General features: G+C 36.8%; 1 protein-coding gene across 1 annotated transcript in view; it reads right to left on the bottom strand.

Annotated features, from left to right (window-relative positions):
* LOC109100863 (WD repeat-containing protein 27-like) overlaps positions 1-22,291 on the bottom strand; it is a 44,366-nt gene that overhangs the window by 11,781 nt on the left and 10,294 nt on the right. The window contains 11 exon segments of the mRNA XM_042769259.1: positions 589-687; positions 3,428-3,530; positions 13,109-13,230; positions 13,848-13,945; positions 14,267-14,393; positions 14,622-14,764; positions 15,900-16,021; positions 16,655-16,744; positions 17,303-17,412; positions 17,514-17,585; positions 18,304-18,388. Of these exon segments, the coding sequence (XP_042625193.1) occupies positions 14,318-14,393; positions 14,622-14,764; positions 15,900-16,021; positions 16,655-16,744; positions 17,303-17,412; positions 17,514-17,585; positions 18,304-18,388 (698 nt within the window). The 3' untranslated portion in view covers positions 589-687; positions 3,428-3,530; positions 13,109-13,230; positions 13,848-13,945; positions 14,267-14,317.

Below are 22,291 nucleotides of genomic sequence, written 5' to 3'. Positions count from 1 at the left end.
TGGAGTATCCCTTTAAGGTCAAACATAACTGACATCAATAATGAGCAAAAACCTCCCATCCGCTTTGTGTAAGGAGCACTATTTGTGTGGCATGCTAAGTTGATGCTTATGTAGACCTTCCAAATTAGACACTTACGAGGTTCCATGACAGCTAGGATGCTGACTTAGAAGTTAGTTGCCTATGTAGGTAACACCAGCTCACTTGGTTTTGGAACAGTGCTTGATTACAGTGCTTGCAAGGCAGCACTGTATTTATATATTTTTTAATTTTTTTAGATACTTGACAGTCTTGTCACACTTGACCAGTGGTTCAGGAATGTTCTAAATTCCTAACCTATTAAATTTTGAATTATTATGATTAAAACCTAGAAGTAATTCCGCCCAAAGCTATATGATAATAATGTACACATCGTTTTGTAGATATTTTCAGTCTTTCAGGTTGTGTGATCTTCTGTGGTCTTGTTTTCCTATGGCTTAATAAATGCAACTGGTTACTATAATGACCTAAAACATTAACACTAAAGTTTTGCACTGGTATTTCTTCAGTAAAATGAGTTGTTTTAGACTGATTGTTTAATGAGTTTTTACCTCTGGATTCGCAGGGTTGAAAGCCACAATCAGGACCGTTTCAGAGTGTCTCGGGAGCTTATGGAGAAAGTTGCTTCTGCATGTGTCATATATATAGGCCTGGAAGAAAGGTTAAAAAACAAAGTTTCAGCACAGCACATAAAACACATATTATTAACATCAATATTAACTAAACTGCTCGCCTCATTACATATTCACACACTTTGTAAAATCATAAAAACTTTCACATAATGTCTCTAGCTTCAGCATCTGAGAAACTTCAAAAACATTAAAAAAAAAAAAACTTTTGAACAGTAGTGTAACTGTTCTTTAACAAGGATTTATAGCATATTATTTACAGCATTACCAAATGTATGAAAAGGTTAATAATGCCATAGATAATTCAGAGAAGATATCTACAGTATCTGTCAGTAACACGGATAAACACAGGAGAAGAATCTCAGCAGACTGGTTGGATTTCTCCATATGTTTCTTATTCAGGCATCTTAGGAAACACACTGAGGGTGTTCTGTGGAAGACACAGGTCTCGGTGCCAGAAAGAAGCCAGAGATCGCTAACAGGTTTTTGCAACATCCAATTATGTGTATATTTAAGGCATTTAGCAGATGGCCTTATCTAGAACAACTTACAAATCAACTTCAGCTTGCTTTAGCTTCACGTGCAACAGAACGGAGGCCCATGATATCTGCCAACACTGTGTCCAAATAAGATGCGATGCAACAAAGCAACTATTAATTAAAGCTCTTTCCTGTTCAAGTTTTATTCTCGTAACCAGATACCAACAACGTTTTTGTCAGCATTTGGTTTTTATTGTTACTGTATTTTGCTGGGTAGCTCCGCCCACACTGAATTGATCTAAATGCATTGGTAAAGTTCTCTTACATTCCTCCACTTATTTTTCTTCTTCGCTCCAAATGTGTATGCATTTTTTTCTTCTATGGAACACAAAAGAAGATATTTTGAAAAACGTCTCTTTGTTTTTTTGTCCATACAGTCTATTCTCACTGTATGTTTCACAGAAGAAATTCACAACGACAACGATGGTGCATAAATGATGACCGGATTTTTATTTTGGGGTGAACCATCCCCTTAAACTGTTTATGATAAGTAATGGCAACACAGATGGTTAAAAGTTTAGGAAAATAGCACAACTTGCCATGTTTTCCATGTCCTCACTCCTAGATGTGGTCAGAATCAATCACTTTTTGTTGATCACACTTGTATTTGTTGGTTATGGCTTAAACATAATGTGGCTTGGAATTAATACAATAATGGGGTGATGATAGAGTTCCTTTTCTGTGATTGTCTTGTGAAATATAAAATACATCAACAAACTCATCTGGCTTATTGAAGTCTCAAGACAGCCACAAATAACAGCATAGTAGCTCACTACTCTTGTCTCCATTTTGCTTCTAAGAAACACTGGAAAGCGGGCGGTGCTGTGGAGAACTTCTCAAATCGGTCCTGCTTTAACCAGTGCCGGCGATTAATAACAGCTATCAACATGCACATATTATTCCACTGACTTGAGCAAAGACTAAACACACATACACAAACAGAGCAGAGACAGCAATCCTCCCACATTGGTGGAGCAAATGGTGACACATATGGAAAAGTAATTGTTCAAAAAGAAAAAAAATTGGATTTGATCATTTTGGATTCCAAGAAAAAATGCAATTTGCTTGTAAATTTAAAGACATAAGCACTCAAGCTGCATGAACTCCACAAGTTTGTGTAAAATCTGATGAGCATTTACTCCAGCGTGATGTGAGAATAAACCAAAGAGCATCTTGTGCTTCAGTGGAAGCAAGGACATATGACCATCTGTATAAAAACATTCACATAATCAGTTTTATTTGAAACTAATCAAATTGTGTTCAATTGCACTAGAAATAGTGCCTTAGTAACCTTCTCTGTGAAAACCTAAATCTAGGTCATTCATAAGCATTAGCATGAGACAAAACTCATTATTGCGAGTCATTTTTCATGAAATAGTTGAGTAACATCCTCAGTTTATTTTCAAGGTCACTGGGACAAAAGCTCTGTAAAAGATACTTTTTCTCAGATCTCTTTTAACAACAGAACACCATGAAAGTATGGATATCTCGCTGTTTTCCTCATATGAGCGAACTGTTTTGACAATTCTGGCAAAAAAGCACAAGACATGGAGAAGCTCAGCAGTAAATGTGATGCAACTGCTGGACATGATAAGACATACTCAGAGAGGGAGAATTAAGAGGTCAACGGAAAAAAGTGGTCTAGATGATTGTAGGTTCCTTACAAGATCCCCCTCTAGATAGCGTTTGTGGTGTGATTTTAATGCACTGTTTAATGCAGTGTTTTCTATCTATCTATCTATCTATCTATCTATCTATCTATCTATCTATCTGTCTGTCTGTCTGTCTGTCTGTCTGTCTGTCTGTCTGTCTGTCTGTCTATGTCTGTACTTCAAATCATAGCATTGCAAGGCCTTTTCTAGACAAACGTTGCAATTCCATTTGGTGCAGAAATTATACATTTAACCTTTGGGTGTGGAGCTAGAACACTGTCTATATTTGACACTGTTTTTACAAATTCAACTCCATTAAGAGATAAAAGAAAAAAAAAAAAACATGTTCTTACCTATAATGTGAGAAATCTATTCAGCAGTCCTAAAAGGCGTTTTTATTACCACTATCACGATCCACGGGCTCACATTGGGCCAGAACAGGATTATCTGATTTACAACTATTCTGTACAATGCTTGTAAAAATATGAAGGTGCTATGAATTATTGGCCTTGTGAATTCTATTACACCTTGTGGTTGTAGCAGGAGATGTATTACTGTAAATCTACTCACAGAATGGTCCTCTGAGCCAGTAGCTATGAAGTGACTGCAGGGTGAGAAGGCCGCAGTGCAATGGTGACATCGGTCAACATGGCTCTCATAGCGGCGAACACACCTGACAGAGATGGACAGAAAGAAAGATACTATAGTTAGGTTTTGTGAATAATTCTCGAATGTTCCTAATTTTAAAAAAAAAATTGGCTACATAAACTGGCTTGCAGGCACTTTGTGAATAATATGCAAGGGTTTGACATTAAATACCGAAAGCTAAAGTGACTCAACTTTAATTCAAATATTTATCCATTAGGATCCTCTGATAAGCAGCTGAAAAATGCATACACCTGGACCAAATGACATACAGTATAAATTACTAATACCAAATTTGGACACATTTGTGTTGTACACAGTCACAACATTCACATTTGACTCAAGCAGTCAGAAAGGGGAATCTGAAAAAAGAAAAACACTCAGGAAAGTCATGTTTTTGGCATGAAAAACAAAAGGGCCATCAGTTCTTAAAGTGGATCTGCTGAAAATCAGCTTTTCATTTCCAGGGCTAATTTTGGCTTTCTCTGTAGACATCACCTCCTTTAGAATGTAAATATTCATTGAACAGACACTACTCATCCAAAGCAACATACAGAACCATCTTCTGAAACACTGTGAAGGCTAAGAAGAAAGGTGCTATGATCAAACAGTCAGGATCCATGTTTCATCCGACTCCAATGCGTTCCAGAGGGACTAAGTACACTAATGTGGGAAGAAACTTTAGAAAGCACATGAGACTATGCTTCACTTTTCAATTACTCCCATGCATGATGGGGATTGTGTTTTCAATTGCTAGACCATATTTCCCCCGCATTCTTCTAGTTTATTCTTAATGATGAAGATAACGTTACATACTTGGAAAAGCTTCAAGTGAAAATAAATATAAAGCCATTGTAAAACATATGCTTAATTCAATCTCAACAAAGCCTCTTTAAAAACTTCTCCAGATAAAGCTTTGAATGCAGAATTTCAAGTGGCCAGGTAGGGGCCAAAAGTGATGTCTAGAGAGGATATGTCTAAAATATTTGTTTTTTCAAACCTTTGATCAAACCTTCAAAATATGAGGAGTATGTTATATTAAGAAGAAAGAAATAGAAAGAAAACTCGGTTAAGGTATTTAACTGACAATTATTTGGCAAGGCAAACCACAGTCTATCATGGAATATGGGTTTTATTTTACTATGCAAAATGCATAGAAAAACAAAAAATAAAGCATATAATGATTACAATATAATCAGTTAATAATATTTCATTGTTTCGGATTACAGCAGCCATTCTACTGGGCATTACTCAATAATAATAACTTATTACTATACACACACATACTGTACACATAAGCCAATCATTGACCTACTGTCCACAATGATCCATTTAAAAAATTGAATTTGTTAATAAGTACTATATTGATTTAGAAGCCAATCACGAAAGACGCACAGCTTTGTGGATCATTTTGTGCGTTGTTTGGGTAACAAAAGGGAATTCAAACAAACATACGCTCAATCATTGAAAATTTAGGGTCTGCACTTTGGGCATCCACAATTAAAAAAGCGCTATTTTAAAATCCAAAGAGGAGAAATTACCCGTAGTGCTTAACCCTAACCGGTTTACAAATATAAACTGTGATTTGTGCCTAATGAGATCATAACACCATTAAGAAAGTCACAAAACAGGCACATAAAGTGATTTAATGCTAGCCATAGCATTTAGCCCACCTCCTATCATCAGCCTTTATGGAACAGCACAACCATATAATAAATGAACTCTTTTATTGAGACTGCATAGACTGCCAAAGCATGCTGTTTCTGCCCTTACAACAAAAACAAAACAAACAAAAAAACTGGCATAGACATAAGCAGACAACTCAAGATATAATAATATAAAGGTCAAAATATATTGGAACTGGAACAGGAAAAGAAAAACATCATGGAGCAGCTTGCCTGAGGTTCTTGCTCATCACATGAGTGGATCTGGTTGTTGTGTTCAGACTGATTGCTTTGCACGCCTTTATGAATCTAGGGTGCTTTTCTGAGGGTTTGGGTGATTCACATCCTGTGCAAGCCAGGTTAATCTGCTTCTCATTACCAGAAAAGATTATGCTTAAGAAGAAAGCATAAACAAATTTATTGTGTAAAGCCCACATATTTTCTTCGCATTTAGTGAACCACCAGAGCGGAAACAAACAGCATGCCAACCGGAGAACCACCAGACTCTGCAAGCCTGCAGACACGTTTAAAAATCAGAATGAAAATATACTGCTGTTGATAACTGCTAATTATGCAATTGCAAAATTCAGCTATGAGAATCTATAGATATCGCATAAGCTGTGGTGTGAAATGCAAACTGTGTAGTAACTGTGTATTACTTTACAATGATATCTGATTTGATAACAAGAGCAAAAAGTACTTCACTTGAATTGCTATAAACAAGCTGTCTGAGGACATTGCCAAGGTGGCTGCTGGGTAAACTGTTCAGAGTCAATCCCAAATAGAATCGATTATCTGATTTTGAGGCAACAGTTGATTTTAAAGGTCAAAGTTGTTCATATTTGTTCACTTGTTGATTCTTTCTGTAGGCTACATCATTATACCCATGACTAATTATATAATGTAAAAAATGATTGCTGCAATTAGCTATCACAACTTAAGGGGATAGTTCACACAAAAATTTAAATTTGATGTTTATTTGCTTACCCCCAGGGCATCCAAGATGTAGGTGATTTTGTTTCTTCAGTAGAACACAAACCAAGATTTTTAACTCAAACCGTTGCAGTCTATCACTCTTATAATGTAAGTGGATGGGAATCATGGCTAAAACATACAATAAAACAAACAAAAAAAAAACACATACACAAACAAAACCAAATTTAACCCTGCGGCTCGTGACGATACATTGATGAGTAAAGACACAAAACAATCGGTCTGTGCAAGAAATTGAACAGTATTTATATCGTTTTTTACCTCTGATTCACACAATGTCCGAACTGTTGGAACTCTCCTGAGCGTGTCCTTCTATGCATATTCTCAGCAGCAGGTGCATGAGGCGTCTTCTTCTTCTTCTTGCTTTATGGCGGATCGCAGACTTATAGTATAAGTGCATTACCACCACCTATCTCTCAAATAGGTGACACTCTATCTACAATCTCGATTAGGAGTGTCAATGGTCCATTTGAGAGATAGGTGGCGGTAATGCACTTATCGTCACGAGCCGCAGGGTTTAATTTGGTTTTGTTTGTGTATGTTTTTTAGTTTTATTGTATGTTATAGCCATGATTGCATCCACTTCCATTATAAGACTGATAGACTGCAACGGTTTGAGTTAAAAATCTTGGTTTGTGTTCTACTGAAGAAACAAAGTCACCTACATCTTGGATGCCCTGAGGGTTAGCAGATAAACATCAAATTTTCATTTTTGGGTGAACTATCCCTTTAAAAGTCGGCATTAGAATAACATTCCTTTAACTTGTTGAGATAACTTGCCATTTAAAACAACTTCACATTTCAAGTTGACTAAACTTAATAATTATAAGGCACTAGCACAAATTCACTAATAAATCACTGGCAGAGCTTTTAAAAACACATCATATATGAAAGAAATAAATTAAGGATGTACAAACACTAAAAAAAAAAAAAAAAAAAAAAAAAAAAAAAAAATTACAGTGTGTAATCAGGGGCCCACCAGTGGTTCCCTGATCTCCTGTGCAGCTGAAGACTGATGATGTCTTTAGGAAGCACTTCAGGGTCTGTTGCCAGTATTTCTCATGCATAATTCAAAATCCACAGGGCTGCTGCTCCCCTCTTAGCCTGAAGCATTTTAATTGTGATATGCAAAACATACAGTCCCAGAACGGGCAGAGAAAGGGTGATAGAAGATGAAAAGATGTTCCATAAGTCTGTCTTCCAGAGCTCCTTGGCCTTTGCCTGAAGGTTTTGTCTTGGCCTGTGAAATGATGTCACTTGTGCTTTAAATGAAGTCTGTGGGGAGATAAAGCCATTTCACATGCTTGAAGTCAGAGCACTGTCAAAGAGCCAGCCATGGGAAAACTGTAAAAATACACATAAAATGGCCTGTGCCGAGAAACTTCATTGCCAGACCTCAGTTTGTCAATTACTGCAGGCAAATGATGTCCCTAATTTTCACATATGCTCCCATCCATGTTTCCTGTTTGACCTGCATTTATCTTTAGTATTCTGTCTTAAGTGTTTTTCATGATTTCCTTTCTTTGACAGTTTTCCTTTCTCTTTTCCACTGGAACTAATCCTTCAGACAAGTGAAAAGATATGCTCTCCTGCAAGGTTGTTTCGGCCAGTCACTGAAATGATGCCATTTTTCTGTAACTCAAGAGTGATCAGTCAAATGCTTTTTATAACTAATGTTGACATTCCATGGTCCCATGAGCTAAGATGGCAAAATTCAACTACAGGGGGTCATACAGCAGCAGAAAAACTGCCACTGAGATGAATGGGAAAGCTAATGGATAGCTTTCTCTAGATATTGTAGACCTATTTGGGGAGGAAACTGTCAGTTGTGAAACTTACAGTATGTTTACATAATATATCAAACTTTATTTTAAAGCAGAGAATTCATTGTTAAATGCTCCTGACCAGAACTTGACCTGGAACTCGGTGCAAATATTTATCAAGGCAAGTATAAGGGATTTGACACTTTCTAGAGTTTGAAAGCAGGGGCAGGAAAATCTCCAAGCATAATAGGAGGCAGGATGTATACGTGTAGAAGTAATTCACACCATTTCACAAAGGGAGGGAATAAAAGAAGGGTAAGATATTTCATCCAGTCCTTCTGCTGCCCTTATAAGGTAAACTAAACTAAATGGAGTGGCTCAGGTGTAGAATATCTACTGTATATAGACATGAAACATCACTAAGTTCGTAGAAAAGTATGTTCAGAGTCTGGAACTTTCCACTCAGAATCCTGTACCTGTAGTTGCTGTCTCTGTTCTTGTTTTGTTTCTCCTCTCATAGGAGGTTAGATGGGTTCAAAATGATTTTTCCACCCTGATTCGTTTACAGAGTGTTCTTAAAGGAATAGGTCACTCAGAAATGAAAATCTGTCATCATTATTCTTCCTAGTTTGTATCCAAAACTGTGTGACTTTCTTTCTTCTATAGAACATAAAAGATGAGGTTTTTTTTTTTAAGAATATCCTGGCCACTGTTTTCCATATATTGAAAAAGAATGGGGACTGGCTCCTAAATGACAAAAACAAACAAACCAAAAACACCATAAAAGTAACAGAAAATATAGTTTACAGAGGATTTGATACAGAGGATACTTTCTTTTAGTAGAAAGTAATAAAAGCCACAACTTTTTACAAAAAAATAAAAAATAAAATTATACTCACACACATACACATAAAAATATAATGCATCATGAGGGTTCACAAATGATGACAAATACATTTTGGGGCAAACTTTTATTTTAAAGAACTCTCTGTAAACACATCAAGTTAACAAACATTTTGTACTTATCTGCCGTCCTATGAAGAAAGAAACATAACCAGAACAGAGACAGATACTACAGGTACAAGAATATGTGCTGAAAGTTCCAGACTCTGAAAAATATGTTTACAAAATCAAGAGGTGAACAGATGATCTTCTACAGATTTCAAATGATAAATGGATAAGAAAACATGTTCACCTTCTCAACCATTCTGAACTAGATTGAATTAAGATTCAATTTACAATTTATTAGCAGGTTCATTTTTCAAATTCCTTTGGTGTTGGTGTCTGTTTATCTATATATTTAATATGGTATTACACAGATTAGCAAGGGACTGTAAAAGAAACAGCATTTCTGTATTCACTCAGTGTCCAGCTAAAGCAATGCGGTTACTATTAGGTCAATTGCAGAGAAGGAATTCTTTCCAAAGCCCTTTTGGCTGAGGTCCGGCCAAGGCTCAGCTTTGAGAGAATCTGGAAATTTTGGATTCTTAGTTTTAATGATAAATGTACCTTTCTGACTGGACCTAATCCTGGTTGTTCTTAACAATCTTTAGGGCATTATGTAATGGTAGTATCCCACAAGTCTATAAACACCCTGGGATTACACCGTTATTCACTTTTCTGAAGGACAGGTTATCAGTGCTTCAGTGAGGTGAGAGCTTGAAAATGTATGCTAGACTGGAAAAACATAACTTAAGCATCATAAAGTATGTAGAAAGCCATTGCAGCTAAATCATACTAATATTGAAATCTTTATCAAAAGATAATTTGCATCAAGTAACTATTGAATATTCAACATTTCAGTCTGTAAATGGAATTTTACTGTGAATTTTGCAGTCTTGCAATTTTGCAGTCTTAAGGCCCGTTCACACCAAGAACGATAACTATAAAGATAACTATAAAGATAACGATATTAGCGTCCACACCAGCGTCCATTATCTTCTGTTTATTCTAAGCGCACGCTCTTCTGCCACTTTAAATTCTGGAGCTCATTATAGCATGATGGATTCGGATTGATTAATTTTTTTTTATCGTTCATCAGCTGGAAAAAAAATCGTTTTGAAAGTGATTCCAACAATATATTTTTCTTTGTCTTTATCGTTATAGTTGTGGTGTGGACTCTGCTGTTCTTTAATACTGAAAACGATTTTTAGAACTATATCTTTATCGTTATCTTTATAGTTATCGTCCTTGGTGTGAACGGGCCTTTAAGATCCTTAATAGGGAAACATTGGCAAACCTGCTAATAAGTAATAAGGACACAATAAGGACATCAGCACCTTCTACAAAAGATACTAAAGGACAGATGTTCATTGTCTTATAAAAGCATCTAATTACTCTGATATTTACAGAGAATATTGCAGCTGTTTTAAGTTTTACTTGTGATATAATCACTCTATGAGCTGCAAGATCAGGTCAGTCTTTAAATATCTGTAAGATTTTTAAATGTTTTTAAAATATTATTTAAGCTCACCAAGGCTGCATATATTGATCAAAATACAGTGACAGAAATGGTAATATTGTGAAATATTATTACAATTTAAAATAATTGTTTTATATTTTAATAGATTTCAAAATTCCAATTACTCCAGTCTTCAGTGTCACATGATCCTTTAGAAATCATGCTAATATGCTGATTTGGTGCTCAAGAAAGATTACCTAAAGTATCTCATTCATATAAAACTACTATCCTAAATAAATAGTTATTTGGTTATCATAGCTGTTGACCGGCCATAGAAGAGACTGCAAACATGCATCTGCACGTGCATGCTGAAAGTGTGCAGACTTTCCAGAACTGAAGTTATACCAAAAAGCCAAAAAAGTCCACAGAATGGAAATGTTTGTCACACATTGTGGAAGACCGATTAAACCATCTCTCTCACCCTAACACAAATACAGATGGTTTAAGGCAGGGGTGTCAAACTCAATTCCTGGAGGGCCGGAACCCTGCATAGTTTAGATTCAACCCTAATTAAACACACCTGATCCAACTAATTAAGTATTTCAGGCTTATTTGAAAGCTACTTAGGTATGTGTGTTGAAGCAGGGTTGGAACAAAACTCTGCAGGGCTCTGTCCCTCCATGAATTGAGTTTGACACCCCTGGTTTAAGGTATCCTGTATGGCTACTCACACACAATTATGTATTTGTGTGTTATATTCTCAATGAATGTGGCTTTAGAAAGTGGAACATGTTGCCCACGGTGGAGAATGCCGAGTTGCTGAGAAGAGAAAAGGTTTGTTGTAAGCTCATTCACAGCTGGTAAGAATTCCCAGCGATCAGCTCTGTTGATCCCTCTAGGCGTCTCTAATGTGTGGGCTTCTTGTTGGAGGATCCCACATGTACGTAAGAGCCAGGTTGTGTTATTGTGAAGTGATCAGATTCACAAGTACTGCAGACAATGTGTAGCGTGACTGGAGGCTGGTATGCTGGTATGGAAAGTGGCCGCTCAGGGAACGTGGGAGAGTGCCTGCTAGCTGAAGCCATTATACTGTGTTAGATCAGTTAATCCAGTCCACTGTCCTCTTGTGTACCCAACTAATCTCAGCTGACCCTCTCAAACTGGGGAGAATCTGAATACTCAAAACGCATGATACACTGCTCACGTCATACAAGTAAAGACTTTCAGTAAAGACTAACATTGTTACAAAGAATGCTGAAAAAAATGTAGCATGGCTTCAACAAAAATATCAAGCAACACAACCATTTTTTTCTATGGTTTTCTGTTTTGTGACCACCAAATCATCCCATTTGAATAATTAGAATCATAAGGATGACGTTAAAAAAATATATAGATATAAATGTATAAATCTAATACAAAATAAATACACTATTTATAAACCTACAACTTAAATATATTTAACAAAAATTTTAAATGCTTATTTATACTGTGTTTCTGATCAAATAAATGTAACCTCGATCAGCATAAGAGACTTTTAATGCACTTTCAGATGGATGGAGTGCAGTGGACATGTTGGTCTGACACAGTTTGACAGATGCAATGGACAGTATACAGACATTTGCAAGACATCACCCTCTACAGATGCAATGTGCTTACCCAACATGCTTGGCTTAAGTCAGATCTTCCCTCAGTTTATTTCATTTATCCATCCTAATCTGTAAACCTGAGGGATTTAGAGCAAGATATTCTGCAAGATAAATGGGACACGTGAGACCTTTAACTTAGACTCACCTTGGAAAACCTCACACAACTGTGGTTTGGATTGTCCCAACTAGAACGGTAACTTTTATCCTTCAAAGAAGAAGACATCATATCTTGCATAACATTCAGAGAGGCCTTATATAATTGGAGGATGGGAGTGCCAAACTGCAGAGAAAATTTGGGTTGGACAGTGGATTTGTTAAGCAACTCCAACACATGCTGAATCCGTTCTTTTGTTTTCACTTCGTTCAATGTTGCCGCACATTAAAGTTGAGGTTAAGCTTGGATATTCAGAACCATCTACTTCTTCCTGACTACACTGAACTCTTATTCAAAACAGCCTGAATAAACTTATATCTGGGAGTGGATAGTAGTATTAGTACTCTATGGACCCCCTTTCCCCTCAGTATATGAATTCCCAGCAACCTCATACAACCTCAAACTCATACAATCAACTATAATTATCTTTAAGATGTAGGCTCAGTCAGTATTTCCTTGGTTTTGTTTCTGAAAGTGACTTCATTGTTGCCATGGATATGAGGTTAACCCAAGAGCAAAGTGGGTTCAGAAACAAAGCGTCTAACTTTGGGTTTACAATAAACCCATAGCATAGTCCAGCCTCACAATAAAAATACATACACTACCCACAAACAGCTTAAGTGGTTTGTAATTCCGACTTTAGTGATGTAGCTCAAGGGTCACCACCAGTATTGAGTTGTGTGCACCTTGTAAATGACCACTGAGGTCAGAAAATTCTGAGTGAAAACAGCACAGGTCTTTTTGCAGCATGAGCGTGACTGCATTGCTTTTAAAATGGTGAAGACAGTCATAACAAAACGGGTTTTGGTGGCTGAAGTAAAAGGTTGGTTGTGAATATTTGCCATTAATATAATAAAGACCATTCAAAATTCTAAAATACAGTAAAAACAGTTACACATCCCACTGGTCTACATAGTACATCAGTCCCTTATTTCAAAAGAGCAAGAAACAACCTGGCTGACATAATGTGGTCTCATTCTCTTACTATGTTCTGGGTGAGGTGGTGGACAGCTCGACAGTGGGCATCAGGGATCTGTGTGGCCATACAGCCCTGGTTCATATCAAACACCTGGATGGTGCGGTCAGCGCCAGCAGCCAAGACGATATCTGACACACTGCAGTTAAAGAGATACACTGAACTTACACTTCAACTTTGCTACCTGTCATCTTGAATAAAACCCATTACTGTTATATAGTTTTCTGAAGAGTTCATATCTTTTACAGCCTGCTAATGAGATTACCCTAAACATTACATTATACTCTGTAAAAGATAAAAAACTATAAGAAAAGTTACACAGGAAAGTTCCACTACATGTGTTGCCAAATCACAAACTGCAGGGTTCAGAACATTTATTGCTTAATAAATTACATGTAAAACATTTAATAAGGATTAAAGATGAAGACATAGCTGGACATGAGACAGATATGAATCATTTACTGTACCAATCAAAGGTTTGCACACTTGACTGAATTTATGATTATCAAGAGCTTAAAAACCTTAAAGGCTTTAAATTCAGTTTGTTGACGAATACAAAAGTCTGAGTTAATTTATGTTAAAGGTGTGCAAAATATTGAAAGTGTAAAATATTCAGAATGAGCCAGTGTGATATTTATAGCCAAGATTAAAATTTAAAAGGAAAATATTGTATTGTTCATGCGCTGATTCCCTCAGCTACTGTTGAATTGTACAAAGCCAAAAGGCTAAGTCAGGTGTTTTAGGATACAGGAGTAGAAGTCATTGATGGCCGACATTGAAGTGATGTCTGTTCCTGACTTCATGTTGAATTTACTGGTCAATTTGGACTTGCTTCTTTGCTTATACCTGTGATTACATGAAGAGGGAAATAAAATGAAACACATTCCATAAATAAAGATTCTGAACTTTCAGAATCGTTTCTATGGATTATGACAAAGCATTGCAGTTGAAGCAGTGTGGACATGAACCTGACGTGTAAAATACAAACAGACAATTTTACAGAAATATGGCAAAAAAAAAGAAACAAAAAGGAAAACACAGTCTATCTGTGTAGAGATTTTCTACCACCTTACATAACGCTGAAACATAATGGTCTTGTGCACATAATTATTCTCTGTAAAAGGGATAGATGATGTTCCATCATGAACAGAATATGATGTGCAATACCTGGCTCATGTCTCCTATGTATCTCTTCCAGGATTTCTCCAACACTTGTGTTTATATATACAGTATATTCTTCTCAGATTCTTCAGAAATGATGCACAGATTCTCAATCTGACGAGTGCTCACCCATCTAGCACAGACATACAGGTACATATTGTATTTCACCACGACGAAAATATATACAGAAATTCTACACATCTTCCTGCCTTACAATATGAAGTATGTGGTTGTTAAATTAAACAGGTCAGACTAGAGACACTCCAAAATCTGATAGCCTGGCCCTAAAAACTGAACCTTTCTTTTGGCCGAAGGTCACCAACACCCTGCGTTTATTGTTACTTGATCAATGTCCATTAACTGCTTGTAACTCTTGATGTCATCTCTTGTGGTGTCCAGATGGTAAAGGTACAGCATTAGATTCGATCCCGATGCCAACAGTAAAAACTTGTCCAGATAATAAAATTGAGCACTTCTGATGGGCTTTGCAAACTGGTCATCTCCCTGGAGAACCAAGAAGTTAAACAAACAGTGCATAAACAGTCAGTAAGTCGCATCAACACTGCATTTCATTAAAAGCCTTTAAATAAGTGCTAAGAGCATTCATGTCACAGCACATAAAATCCAGCACCTTATCAGCTTTAAATACCACAATCTCAGTCATTCTCTCTTTTTACCAAAGATGGAGTGTGAAGAGATAAATGTGGATAGAGGAATGTTGTTTTTCTGTCTGGATAATATGAGACTGATGAAAGTCATTAAGAGACAATTTGGTGAGTGGAATATGAGTGCTACTGGATATTTAATGTACTTACTCAATGCAGGTGAATGTATTTAGCTTCTAGCTTCATAAATTAATGCCTTTTTGTCTTCCAAAATGTGTGCAATTACAGTGTGTGTTCCATTATCATCTTTACCACATTAAAGTAAACTGTCTACTTTTATTATGCTACTTTTGAATTATTATTTATTATTCTTACTGCTTATGGTACCAGCCAAACCTTGACCATTTGTCTGCAATGTGCTGGCCAAACATTTGTCAGCGTTTGGATGCTTACTTGATTATATTTCTGGGCAAAATGTCTAAAATGTTTTTATACTCCGCTTTCAACGTGAAGTAGCCCTGTTTATTATTGCAGACTCAAGATTTCTCTTTAATATAAATGACACAAACACTGATGCATTGGGTCATATTTGGCTCCAGATATACACACACACATGCACAGTTCTAGGAGGTTGGGTGGGAAGACACCAGAGAGAGACTTTGAGCCAGAATGTGACTGCAGAAAACTGATTTGAATGAACTTCAGTTGTGTTGGGGGTTCTGGGAAAGAGGGGAATTAGGGTTTAGAGAGGTCTGCAAGTGTTTAGAGCACTGATGTGCTGACCAGGGGCCTGCACAGATGCCTTTGACGTTCCAACAGAGGAACGCTGCCAAGAGAAACACGTCCCGCAGGCGTGCACATTCAAATGCAAATACATTTTTTTGAATCTTAAAACTTTTCTTTATATAATTTTCTTGTTGGTTCACTCTGAACTGGACTTGACGAGGAACTGCAAAAGCTCAGAACTAATATCACTTTTTAAATGGCTCATGTCAGTGCAAGGACTGTATTTGGTTCAACTGTTGATACGTTACCATGGTTAGAACAGGTTCTGAAGCATTCGTGGTCCAGATGCAAAGGGTGGGGTCCTCAGAGGTACTTAAAAACCACCGCTTACTGTGACTCCAGCATACAGTGTTCACAGCCTTACTGTGACCTGCAAACAGAAAACAGAGCCATAGTTTTGACCTCAAAATTGAAGATCACTTTGCAAGGGACCCCCTACGATAAAAATGCATTTATAGGCAACTGTATAATATTATAAAATATTAAATAAGATTAAGATGTTGTATGAGACTAATTTATACTGTGTGAAAAAAATATATAAAGCCTGATACTATGATAAACTCACAACAAAATCATATGAGGAGAGTTACAAACAGTTGCTAGCCCCGACTGAAAAAACTATGGAAGTCAATAGGGACCAGAAACTGTTTGGTTACCCACATTCTTCAAAATATCTTCTTTTGTGTTCAGCAGAAGAATGAAGTGAAGAACTTTTTTTTTGTTTTTCACTTAGAAGTTCAAAATGAAGAACATCACTGTGAGTATAACAGGGCCTTTAGTACAATAAAAAGAGCATCTATTTCAGGGACAGGAAGGGCCTCCAAAAGTCAGAATTCCCCAACTGTCAGTTTCAGCTGTCAGTGTCAGGTGCTGTCAGAATGGCATGTAAAAATTTGAATACTGATCCAATTCCATTGAGCCAGTCATTCAGGAAATGAAAATAAGAGACAAGCAAAGGAATTTTACAAAAATAAACACTACAGATTTGAAGCTCTCCCACTACCTGTGTAGACAGCTGGGTTGCTGGTGAGTGAAGAGTTATACAGCAAAACAGAACCATCTCCAAGACCACACGCAATCTGCTTTCCATTTCCTAGACACAAAAAGAGAAAGTTAACAGACAAAAATGATGGAATAAAGCAAAAGTCTAAAATAGACATACACAGAACCATCTCCAAGACCACACGCAATCTGCTTTCCATTGCTGCTGGTGCTACAGTATGGAGTCTTTATGTGAGACCACGGGAGAACCGAACATGAATATAATCAACAGGCAAATTACTGTTAGCCATGACTATTAAACGTTGTTGATTGTGCACAAAGCTGGAAAAGAAACTGTTTGCTATGCAATGTTAAGCCAATGAAATTACAGCACGATAGTAGGGCTACAGGGTGCATTTTAAGTAAAATAACTTGACCATATATAACAAAAAATCATTTTAGATTTAGATATTTAGATATTAAGATATTTAGATATTTAAAATTTTGTTAAATGCATTTTACCTTCTAATGTATTATTAGTCATTTATATTTTATGATTTATTAAAAATAGAAGTCCTAGAATGTGACCATTTTTGCCCATTTTCTGGTTGCTCAGTACAAAGCAATTTCACATGTTTAAAGCCTTGTGTGTTTGTACCATTATACTGACTGGAGAACTGTAGAGAGCTGACTGGGGTTGGAGTTGTGGAAACTGTCAAATGAGCGTAAGGCATACTTGGTGGTTCCAAATGGGATGGATACTCACTTAAGATGCATTTCCTGTTGAAATACAGTGCATAGATGTCAGCACAAGCTACAATGGTCTTATTCAGTACTACTGAATTCTTGAGAGTCTGTACTGAAACTGACAGAATACTTACGTATTTGTGCTAGTTGTTGAGGCAGAGTTGCTTTTCTTCTTAACACTGGTCTTTGGTCTAAACATTGTCCTACTACAAAAAAGATATATGCTAAATCTTATAATCTAATTCCTGAAATATCCAAGAGAACACATACTAGTTTGTCATAGACAAAGTATTTGACTTGGCCACAAGCAGTTGCAGCAACAACATTTGTCATGTGCCTTTAAATGATTGCCGTTCTACTAATCCCTTTGTACCCTCACTACATAATATTGAGGTAAATAATCTTATGGCAAAAAAGCCTTTAGGTAATGTGAGTCTAAGCAGCTCTGTAGGCTCCATGGAAACAGAATTAAACAGTGTTTAAATGAATATTATGCTAGTGACCTCAGATTAAACTCCAAAGTTACAGAATGGAAGATATTAGGTGTGAGCACAATTAGTGTCATTTACTTTAATTCATGTTTAAAAAGGCTACCAGAACACAGCCTGAGTAATCGTTTCAAAGAATGAGCTTCTTCGCCTATTAATTTAGTTAATTCGACATATGCAACATTCCATAAACACCTAATCCTTTCATTACACACACGGAATGGATTAATTTCACACATTTTCAAAATGTTGTACTCAACAGAGTGCTTGTTTGCACACAACCTGCATAATGTCATTGTCGCACATTTAACTCACCAGTTTCTCCAATTGTCAAAGCCTGAAACCATGTGAACCATATAAATGTAAACCCGAAACCATAAAGTATGTTAAACTGCTCACCCTAAAATGCTTTTCTCTGTGTGGTCTACTGACTTACTGAGGAGCTGTATTGTATCCTGATGACTTCACTTGCGTGTGAAAAACCAAAGCCTGATCCTTTACACTCTTCTGACAGCTCACACCTGGAAGACAAAAAGAGAATAGGTCAGTCACATAATTAAGCTCTGCCTGTATGTAGTCTGAACATTACTCGACTATCTTAATTGTATACCACTAACACTAATTTAAAATTAGCTTGATATAATAATATCAGTTGCAATACTACACACTCAAGTAACTGTTTTGCTGATAATACACTAAGCTTATTTCAAATTATAGTCGAGTCAAGTCGAGTCACCTTTATTTATATAGTGCTTTTAACAATACAGATTGTGTCAAAGCAACTGTACAGCATTAATTAGGAAAATTGTGTGTCGACAATGCAAAATGACAATAGTAAACACTCATTTTTCAGTTAAAGGCAGTTCATCATTGAATTCAGTGATGTCATCATCCAGCTCAGTTCAGTTTAAATAGTATCTGTGCAATCAAGTCGACGATATCGCTGGAAATGAATTGTCCCCAACTAAGCAAGCTAGAGGCGACAGCGGCAAGGAACCAAAACTCCATCGGTGACAGAATGGAGAAAAACCTTGGGAGAAACCAGGCTCAGTCGGAGGGCCAGATCTCCTCTGGTCAGACAAAACCAGCAGTTCAATTCCAGGCTGCAGTAAAGTCACATTTTGCTGAGAACTCAACTGGTTCCTGTGGTCTTGACCCGGTGGCTGTCTGAGACAAGGTCTTTACAGGGTATCTGGGGCTCATCTAATTGTCCTGGTCTCCGCTGACTTTCAAGTCTATAGAGGTCCTCTCTATTCACTGATCCACAATCTGGTCTGGATACATACTGGATCCGGGTGACTGCAGTGACCATCTGATCTGGATACAGACTGGATCTGGTGGCTACAGTGACCTCGGAATAAGAGAGAAACAGACTAATATGAGCGTAGATGCCATTCTTCTAACGATGTAGCAAGTACATCGGGTGTTATAGGAAGTGTTCCTGGTTCTGGTTGACCTAATTAATGCAGCCTAAAAATCCTTTAACGGATTTGAATATTAGAAATGTGTTTGTGTGTTATGTGTAAGCCAGGTTTAAGAGATGGGTCTTAAATCTAGATTTAAAATGACAGAGTGTGTCTGCCTCCCGAACTATGTTAGGTAGGTTATTCCAGAGTTTTGGGGCTAAATAGGAAAAGGATCTGCCATTCGCAGTTGATTTTGATATTCTAGGTATTATCAAATTGGCAGAATTTTGAGAACGCAGCGGACATGAAGGACTATAATGTAATAAATCATTCAAATACTAAGGTGCTAAACCATTCAAGGCTTTATAAGTAATTAGCAAGATTTTAAAGTCTATAAAATTTTTAATAGGTAGCCAGTGCAGTGTTGACAGAACTGGGCTAATATGGTCATACTTCCTGGTTCTAGTAAGAATTCTAGCTGCTGCATTTTGGACCAGCTGGAGTTTGTTTATTAAGTGTGCAGAACAGTCACCCAATAAAGCATTACAATAATCTAACCTTGATGTAATAAACGCATGGATTAACATTTCTGCAATTGACATTGAGAGCATAAGTCGTAATTTAGATATATTTTTGAGATGGAAAAATGCAGTTTTACAAATGCTAGAAACATGGCTTTCTAAAAAAAAAGATTGCTATCAAATAGCACACCTAGGTTCCTAACAGATGACGAAGAATTGACAGAGCAGCCATCAAGTCTTAGATATTGTTCTAGGGTATTACACGCAGAGTTTTTAGGTCCTATAATTAACCCCTCTGTTTTTTCAAAACTTAGCAGTAAGAAATTACTTGTCATCCAGTTTTTTATATCGACTATACATTACGTTAGTTTTTTCAAATTGGTATGTTCGCTGGGCCGTGAAGAAATATAGAGCTGAGTATCATCAGCATAACAGTGAAAGCTAACACTGTGTTTCCTGATGATATCTCCCAAGATACTGTAGCTGGCGGCTGCATGGTTACAATTTTATCTCTAATAGCATCGATCTTGGAAGTAAAGTAGTTCATAAAGTCATTAATGCTGTGATTTTGGGAAATGTCAACACCTGTTGATGCTTTTTTTTGGGTTTTTTTTCCGGTTTTTTGGATAATTTATTGGGGTTATGTTTATTTACTTCTAAAAGAGACTAAAAGTAATCAGATCTTGCAGTTTTTAATGCTTTTCTGTAGGATAGGTTACTTTCCCGCCAAGCAATATGAAATAGCTCTAGTTTTGTTTTCCTCCAGCTGCACTCCATTTTCTGGGCTGCTCTCTTTAGTGTGTGAGTGTGCTCATTATACCACGGTGTCAGACTGTTTTCCTTAATCTTCTTTAAGCGTAAAGGAGCAACTGCATCTAAAATTCTAGAAAAGAGAGAGTCCATAATTTCTGTTACATCATCAAGTTGTTCTGAGGTTTTAGATATGCTAAGGAATTCGGATAAATCAGGAAGATTTCTTACAAAGCAGTCTTTTGTGGTAGAAGTGATGGTTCTACCATACTTGTAAGAAGAAGTAGAATTTACACTTTTAGCTATATGAAGCACAAGACTAAATAATGATCTGAGATGTCATCGCTTGGCAGTATTAAAGCATTAGACAGTATTAAATCTAGAGTATGATTTTGACAGTGAGTAGGTCCTGAGATGTGTTGTCTAGCCCCAATAGAGTTCAAAATGTCTATGAATGCTGATCCCAATGCATCTTTTTCATTATCAATATGGATATTAAAATCACCAACAATTAAAACTTTATCTGCAGCCAGCACTAACTCGGATATAAAATCAGCACATTCTTTAATAAAGTCTGTATGGTGCCCTGGTGGCCTGTATACAGTAGCCAGTACAAACATCACGGGGGACTTATCATTAACGTGTTTCTCTGGATAATGTTATATGAAGCACCATTACTTCAAACGAGTTATACTTGAAGCCCGTCCTCTGAGAAATACTGAAAACATTGTTATAAATTGAAGCAACGCCTCCCCCTTTACCTTTTGGACATGGCTTATGTTTATAACAGTAATCTCTGGGGGTAGACTCATTTAAAATAATGTAATCATCAGGTTTTAGCCAGGTTTCTGTCAAACAGAGCACATCTAGGTTATGATCAGTGATCATATCATTTACAAAAAGTGCTTTCATAGAAAGGGACCTGATATTCAATGAGCCAAGCTTTATTATTTGTTTATCCATATAACATCTGTTTTTTATTTGTTGAACATCAATTAAATTGTTACTCTTAAATTGGTTTGGACGTTTTTTGTATTTTCTAGTTCGGGGAACAGACTCAGTCTCTATAGTGTGATATCTAAGTGAAAGAGTCGCTATGTGCTGAGAATTAACTGATTTCTGTGACGTGAGGCGGCTAGCAGACGGTCGGTTTAGCCAGTCTGTCTGCTTCCTGACCTGGGCCCCAGTTAGTAAACTACAAACTCTTAATACTATGTGCCATATTTCTAGACAGAAGTGCGGCACCACCCCAGGAGGGATGAAGACCATCTCTTTTCAACAGGTCAGGTCTGCCCCAAAAACTTGTCCAATTGTCTATGAAACCTATGTTATTCTGCGGGCACCACTTAGACATCCAGCCACTGAGTGATGACAGTCTGCTGTGTATCTCATAACCACGGTAAACAGGGAGGGGACCAGAGCATATTACAGTGTCTGACATTGTGTTTGCAAGTCAGACCGAAAGACAGGCCGAAAGAATGTTAGTGTTAGTGGCATACAATTATGATATTTTCTGCATTGCTATTTTCATGACTCTCATATCACTCTACAGTTCCTGATAATGATAATGCAATCATTTCAACTCAAACCAATATTTCATGCCCATATATTTGTTTGGTAAAGCTTGATACTGTACAATCAGCTGGTCATTATCGTAAAATATACCCTTTCAGGATCCACACGACCTGACTGACATTTATTTTTTGATACTGAGCTGCTGACTGTACATTATAACTTTTTAAGAGTT

Source organism: Cyprinus carpio, chromosome A13 (genome assembly GCF_018340385.1).
Source record: "Cyprinus carpio isolate SPL01 chromosome A13, ASM1834038v1, whole genome shotgun sequence".
NCBI lineage: Eukaryota > Metazoa > Chordata > Actinopteri > Cypriniformes > Cyprinidae > Cyprinus > Cyprinus carpio.
The sequence above is the reverse complement of the archived record's forward strand: the minus strand, read 5'-3'. Positions and strand labels throughout refer to the sequence as shown.